The sequence below is a fragment of the Nesoenas mayeri genome, assembly GCF_963082525.1.
Source record: "Nesoenas mayeri genome assembly, chromosome: 12".
NCBI classification, from domain to species: domain Eukaryota; kingdom Metazoa; phylum Chordata; class Aves; order Columbiformes; family Columbidae; genus Nesoenas; species Nesoenas mayeri.
Window position 1 is genome coordinate 13,484,614 of NC_137547.1, and position 7,638 is coordinate 13,492,251.

A 7,638-nucleotide genomic window follows, 5' to 3' on the forward strand; every position below is an offset into this window, starting at 1 on the left:
GCCGGTTCCATCCCTCCTGGGCTGGGGCTGCCATCTGTCCTGGGGACTGTGCCACAGTGGTGGCCCCACACTGGAGCACCCCCTCGGTGCACTGTTGTTCAGCTGTGGCACTGCCAAGGGGGGTGAGGATGCAGGGAAAGGGGAGGAGGAGGTTGTGGGGCTTCCTGGGGGGCTCCCACCCCTTCCTTGCTGCCCTCCTGCTCCAGGTCACGGATGCATGGGCAGGTCTGCTGCCCAAGAGATGAAGTGCCCAATGCTGCCCTCCCTCCTCTACCCCAGCACCTTGCTGGAGCCCCCTGAGCCCCTGGCCCTCCCGGGGCGCCCCCTCCCCAGGATGCCCAACACACTGCAGTTAACCCCATCACCTAACTCGTGCCAAGGGGCTTCCGTACCCAGCCCGATCCCAGCACGGGACTTTCTTGACCTGCAGCCTGTGGGGTGAGGATCCCGCAGGTCTGGATTTTGCCTTTTTCTAACCAGTGCACCTATATCTACCCGCCAGATTTATCAGGTTCATGTTTTTTGTAGACATTGGCTACTTGAAACTCAAACTCCAATGAACAGAATTGCTACAAGATGCCATTTTTGCTGATCCTGTGATTTATTTTTTTTTTTCCTAATGTTTACTGCAGATATTTAAAGGTTTGGAATAAATTTATATGTAAAACTGTAGACACTACAATTGTAAATAAACTGTATATTTTGAAAAATAAAGACTTTTAAAAAGGATCTGGCAAACGTATTCTTCGGGGCTGCTCCCATGTCCTCCCACCCTTGGCGCATCCCTTCCTGGGCTCCAATGGCCCCGGTGCTGTCGTACCTTGCGGTCACTTTTCTCGGCTCCGTGTGCTGATGAAACCTGTGCTGTTGACCACAGTGGTGGTGGGGAAAATGCTGTTTGTAGAAGGGAACTGCAGCAAACCTGCATGACCCCAGGCACTCAGCAAGCGGAAGCTGGTTGGAGTAACCGCTCACTTCTCCGAAGTTGGGCAACAGCATCATGTGCTGCGCCGTGCTTCCCAAAATCAGCCTGGCGCTCTGATGACGCCAGCCGCAAAGTTTCCTGCGCTCTGGGCAGAGGTCAAGCGTAGTTTCCAGCACTTTTTTTGATGCTGTCAGGTCCTGGGGCTGCAGGGATGAAGAGGGGAATGGAAAGTCCCAAAGGACCAGCATCCTCTGTGCGGGATGGGTGTGCTTTGGAGGGTCCTGCTGCCCAGCGCTGAGCTGATGCCGAGAGTGTCACTGTGCCCTGGACAAGCCTCACTGCAGCCGGCAGCACAGCAGAAGGGGTTGGGATCCTTGAAATGTCAGTATGGGGGGCACAGCCTACCCTGTCCCCTTCTTCCCAATTCACTTCCCGCAGGCAATTACTTCTTCCAAGAGGCAAAACCCAGCATGGGGAGACATGGCTCACCTGGCCCCTTCCTCCATCACCCCAAGCAGCTTCCCGGAACAGGGACTGGGTGACAGGGGAAGCCCTGGCGCGTTGCACAATGTCCCTTCCGCTTGCTGGGGAACCACAGCCAGGGAAAGAACCCTATAAACCCGCACTCATCCTGCCGTGCCGCTCCAGTCTGCAGTGACAGCCAAAGCAGAGACAAGCAAAGCAGAACCAAGGAAACCCAGCGGATTTCTCTTAGCAAGTGGACAAGCATCTTCCTTGGGGGCCACGCTGGAGAGAGACTAAAGAAGAAGGGAGCGTGTCTGCAGCCGGTTTCTGGGTGCGTTTCTGTCTTGTTTCCAGCTGGCAGAGCTCAGCACACCTCTCTCAGTGCTGGCTGTGCCAATGGCATGGGTGCCTGCTGCTCATTTCCCCGCAACCGGGGCAGTTTTCTGCCCCTGCTGCCTGGATGCAGGCTGAGGAGTGGGGACCACCTCTGCGGGGATGCTGAGCACACAGAAAGAGTTTCGTTTAAAATCTTCAGTGGGCAATACAGGACTACAGGGAGAAAAGATGGAGCTACACTGTGGCTATGAAGGGGTGAGAGCTCTTGTTAGATGGGTGATAATAGAGATGTTGGCTAGAAATGAGAATAGAGATCTTTATGGTCAAAAACATCGGGTCTGCAGGCAGTACTCCAGGGTGGCACGGGGTTGGTGCCGTGGGGGATGCTCCTTGGGCCATTGCTGACCCTGCTTGTCTGCATGTGAGCTCTCTGGTATGGCTAACACTAAACTAGCTTACATAAATCAAGCCAAAACATTTCTTGCTAATGCAGAGTGAGATGTGCCAATACCACTGCTACTGATGTCTCTGTGAGTGCCCACTCAGGTCTGCATGAGTGGCTGCAGTGCTGGGCGAAGTGGAGGAAGCAAGGCAGCTGGAGGAGATCTTAGGGGCTATAGGAGACCTGGCGGGGGTGGCAAGCCATGTAAAGGTTGGTTTTTCTTTAAGGTGGAAGGTGTGGAAGAGCCACAACTGGCTGATCTTGGATTGGCACCCAAGGCCACCAGACACCACCAGCCCACGTCCCCAGAGGCAAAGCTCTTTGCTGCAAGCATGGACATCGTGGAGAGGGTCCTTTCCTTGGCCCAGGTCATCTACAGCCAATTTGAGCAGGTGAAGTGCTGTAAACACCAGTGCCAGCGCCTCGTGGAGCGCATCCAGATCCTGCTGGAGCCCGTGAGGATCCTCAGGGCTCAGCCACCAAAGCACATCTCCTGCCACGAAGAGGAGCTGTTGAAAAAGCTGCTCCAGGTGCTGGGGGAAGCTCAGAAGCTGGTGATGAAATACAGCCAGACCAGCTGGATACAGAAGTTCCTGAGAGCCCACAGCACCAGCGAGGAGTTCATCTGGGTGAACGAGAGCCTGGAGGACATCGCCCAGGGGCTCTCGCTCCTGCTGCAGGCAGAGCAGAAACAAGCTTTCCTGGAGGCTTTCCAGGCAAAGACCTGTCGCAGGCAGGATGCTGAGGACCTGAGGGACGACAGGGCTTTCTTAAGCCAGGTGATCGCAAGTAAGTGTGCATGTAGCAAACCCTTTTTCCTTGTGACCGATGGTTGGCACCTCCCTCCCAGCTGCTGCCCAGCTCTTGTTTCATGGCCATGGGCAAATAGAGCCAAAGAAACACTTAAACCACAAGAAAAGCCAGCCACACCAGTCCTGCATGTTCAACCAGCGGCCCCACCTCTGCACATTTCCCTCCCCAGGTACCGAGGAGCCCAAAGATGTGGCTGGGGAGATCTACATTGACAGGGAATGCGTGGAGAGCAAGGTGGACTGGATGCAAAGCGAGTTGAACAAAATTGTGCGCGTGATGGAGTGTAAGTTGGCATTACACCACTAGGCACCCTGTGCCCTTTGTCCTCTCCCCCTGAACCCTGCCTAACCTGTCCCTTGTTCTCTCCTGGCACCTGGCGGGCACAGGCTTGAAGAAAGTCAACGTTCATAAAAGAGAAGATATCACTGAGATCGAGCGGGACCACCTCACTTTCTACAGACATCTGCAGGACACCGAGAGCTATGACCTCTACGAGGGCGAGTACCTCAAGTACCCCGTTGCCATCAAAACCTTCAAGAGGCCGCTGACCACTGACCCAGCGTGAGTTGTCCTGGGCAGGAGTGACATGGGGCAGCCAGGAAGCGAGGGTGGCACGGTGCCATGTCACGTGGATCTCACTGTGCTGTCTCTTTCTGTAGGAAGGTGAGAGACATCTTCGAGAAGGAGATTCAGACCCTGAAGAAGTTTGAGTCTCCAAACATCCTGCGCATGTACGGGATCTGCATTGAGGAGAAAGGTACAGGGCGGCAGAGGGGTTGTCGTGGTCCCCTTCCAAGAGGTTGCACAAGGTGGGATGCTCAAGGTTTTGCCTTTCAGATGGGAGCCCCTGCTTCTCCATCGTCATGGAGTACTGCAAGCATGGAACGCTGCGGGATGTGCTGACCAAGCAACAGCATCTCTCCTGGGACATCCGCATTCGGATGGCCCTGGGAGCTGCCAGAGGCCTTTACAGGTGAGCTCCTGCCTAAATCAGTGACTAAGTCCACCTGACGATCCACAAGCCATGCTCAGCTTCTGGTATCTCTCAATAAGCAGTGGTAACCTGTTGGACGCTGTTTCCACCACGCTGGGACACTGGGATGGGAGGCTGGTGGAGATGTGGGCAGTGGGGTTTGGATGGAGTAGTGCCTATTTCCCCTGGCCACTGGCCCCTACATCTGGCTCCATGCAAAGGCCCAGAAGGGAGAAAACCCCCTTGCCTGCATCCATAGGGCACCTCCAGGAGCACCCTACAGCATGGCTGTTCTCCTTATGGGTCTGCTCATCCACAAGGTTCGTTATTTTGCCCACAGTGATTCTTTCAGCAGCTGCTGAAAAGGTTGGCTTGGCAGAGTTGGTCCACCAAGACAGGCAGAGAGCTGCTGGCTTCTCTAGGTGCATGTCAGTCCATCCCCTACACAGCACGAGGGAGCCCCAAGGTGGGGATGGCTCCATCACCAGCATGTGTTGCCCTTGGTTCTGTGACTGCAGGTTACACCAGACAGAGGAGAAGTCCCGACTCCACGGCTGCATCTGCAGTAGCAAGTTCCTCGTAGCTGGGGATTACTGTGTGAAGGTAAGGACCACGATTGGAGAAGGTTTTGGGTGTTTTGCATGCTTTTGTGGCTGTCTTTCACCAATAACGAAGGGAATTACGATGGTCCAGAATAACATCTGGGGTGGAGTCATGTCCCCTGTCACCTTAGACACTTAACAGCTCAGTTCATCACCATCTTTGTTTTATCAGCAGCACAGTAGAGCATTTCTGAGACATCCACCCTGGGATGAGCTGGAGCCAGGGCAGTTCACCTGTCTCCACCTATTGGTTTTGCTTGCAGAAGGAGCCTCGTGCCAGGCAGCACACGTGGCTGCATGCCAGCCTTTGCTGCCCAGGGCACCGCACTCTGTTTCCTCCAGCTCGGGGCAGTTCCCAGCTGTACTACAGGTTTCTGCAGACTGAGTTTGAACCACTTGTTCTCTCTCTCATTCTCTCAATCAGCTGTCGGGATTTGAGCTGTGCGAAACGGAGTCCTCCATCAAGAGGAAAGCCAAGAAAAACTGGAAACAAGTCTCTATGCTGGCTTATATTGCTCCTGAGAACCTGAAAGACATCAACTACCCCTACAAGAGACCCTGTGAAATATACAGGTGTGTCTGTCCCTCCAGGGAGAGAGGCCCACAAGCAGGCAGATGTCTGGCAGGGTAGTTGTTGAGTTATGGAAGAAGGCCAGGTTTAATCAGACACATAAGCAGCTAGTTGTGGTTGGCATAGCCTGACAGTCCCCTCCATTAGAAGGGAGGACAACATGGCGGGATGAACGCTGAGACTTTCGCTTATCTCCTTCCAGCTTCGGGATTGTGCTGTGGGAGATTGCGACCTCCAAAATCCCATTTGAAGGTAAGACAGAAGTTGGGCTGGCTGTGTAAAAGCCACACATGTCCCAGGGCAGCTGCTGTCTGGCACTGGCTGCTCCCTGCTCCTTCCCAGAGCATCCCTCAGCATGCAAGTCCCAGCAGCAGTGCCCGGTGTGCCTGGCTCTGCACAACAGCTTTGTAGCTTCTCCTGGGGCTCCAATATAGGAAAGTGTTTCAGTGACATGCTTAAACCACAAACTTGCAAGCAATTTTTGTCACTATTTGATGTTCCTATGCACTGAAGCATGAACACATCTCCTTGCTTCACTGGAGCCCAACGGTGTCATCCAAACACAGGGTGGGTTCACTGCAGACACAGTTTGGGTGGCTTCTCTGCTGGCTCGTCCACGCTACAGGCTGCAGGAAGGCTCTTGGCTGGGCTCTGCACTGGGTTTCCTCCCCAGCACCCTCCTGTGGCAGCACAGCTCTGTCCTGACGCTCCTGTTTCCACACGTGTTGTTTAGGCTGCACTCCCCAGGAGATCACAGAGAAAATCTGCAGCCACCATTACCAGGACCCTGTCGGGCGAGATTGTCCTGCAGAGCTGCGGGAAGTCATCGACCAGTGCCGGGCCTTCGACCCTTCCCAGCGCCCTTCTGCCGAGGGTCAGTGTCCTGGACATCTGCTCCACAGACCTTTGCGTCCCCCAATCAGCTGCTTCAGGGAGAAGTTTGCCTCTTATTTTCCATATGCATTTGTCTGACTTTGTGTTTCAGGATCCTTCCTTGTCCTACCTTCTCATGCTAACGAGTCCCCTAATCCTAGACCTCTCTTTCTCCTGCAGCGTGATGGTTAATGTTTATCCACAGCAATAATCACCAGGCTGCTCGTTTGGCACCATGTAAAAGTAAACTGTTTCTCTCAGACAAGTGCCGAAGGGGGAGCAGGGGTGTGGGGGTTAATCCCCACTCGGGTCCTGCCGATCCTGCAAGCTGGAGGAGCAGCCACAGCACAGTGAAAGGACATTTCCTACCTTGGGCTTTGAGCAATAGATTGCAACCGTGGGAAATTGCATCACAGTGGGGAAGATTACTACCTTTGAAGCTGATTTGGGTCTGATCAGATAAATATTTGGTCTCCATCAGAAGATTTAGCAGTTGGAAAATATAGAGGAACCCTTCTGGTGTGCTTGAAGGCACAGAGATTGTACCCTGCCCTCAGTTCACCTCCCCAAGGGGAGAAAGCTTCTTTCAGACTCACCTGCCCCATTCTATGGGGCTGGTTTCCATACGAGAGATGTGGAGACTGTGTGTAGGAAACCCCCCAGCCCCTGCTGTGTGCTGTGCTCTCTGTGCCTCCCGCTCCCAACAGCAGCTCCCCCAGCAGACCCTGCTGCAGAGAATCACTCGGCCGATGCTAAAACACCAAAATATAATCAGAGACGTTGCAAAGCTGCACTGAGGATACAGCATATCTTTATTAATATTACCCTAACCCTGATGCTGAGCTGGGAGGACGTGTTCTCACGGCTGCTTCCAGGCACTTCTCTGTGTACATGGCTGCTTCTCCTTGGGCTGCTCACCTGTGTCTGCTCGGGGCTGCTACAGGCCTGGGGAGAGCAGGACTGCGTGTCCCTGTTGTTATCAGTGAGGGAGGAAAAGCCTACAACCGCTATTCTGTTTTGATTAACATCATCCTTGTTTTTCACAGAGATTGTGGACTTGCTGTCCGACCTGGAGAAAAGCAGGAACCAAGGCAGCTAACCGTGGAAAGCAGGGCCGGGTGACCGAGAGCAGCCAAGGGCAGCCACCCAAGGGAAACCAGCGGGCCTTTGCCCACAGGACGAAGAGTTCGGCTCACCCCTCTCCCCTGCCTCGCAGAGACTGATGGTTCAATACATGTTAATTTGTTCCCGTGTGCCCAGACTGCCATGTCACCTCTCTGAGGGGCCTGGGTTTGCCTTGGAGATGGCTGGTGGGCAAGGTCACCCTGTCACAGGCTTGCCCCCAGGGGACACACGGGGAGGCTGGCAGAAACCCCGGTGCCCGGGGGGATCAAGGGGAGGCGACAGCCCCCGCTCCTGCTCAGCCCCGCTCCCTCATGGCGAAGCAGACCCCGTCGCCATGGCAACGCCCCGCCCACCTCCACCTCTATTTGAATCGTCTCGTGTTCCCGCTCATTTCGCCGCAGCGGCGGCTCCTCCAATGGAAACGCACTCCCCGACGTTTGCCCCGCCCACTGCTTGCCCTGGGAGTCTCGCCGCCCAATCAAGCGGGCGCTCCCTATCGCGCTCTAACCAATC

General features: G+C 54.7%; 1 protein-coding gene across 1 annotated transcript; it reads left to right on the plus strand.

The window, feature by feature from the left end:
- Positions 1-2,485: 2,485 nt before the first annotated feature.
- MLKL (mixed lineage kinase domain like pseudokinase) lies at positions 2,486-7,099 on the plus strand (the record flags this gene model as incomplete). The annotated part of the gene is made up of 10 exons (XM_080352328.1): positions 2,486-2,957; positions 3,151-3,264; positions 3,368-3,542; positions 3,641-3,738; positions 3,819-3,954; positions 4,473-4,557; positions 4,981-5,129; positions 5,330-5,379; positions 5,861-6,001; positions 7,047-7,099. Exons 1-10 carry the CDS (start codon positions 2,501-2,503, stop codon positions 7,097-7,099), a joined length of 1,458 nt encoding a protein of 485 aa, XP_080208454.1. The 5' UTR covers positions 2,486-2,500.
- Between the last annotated feature and the right edge of the window lie 539 nt (positions 7,100-7,638).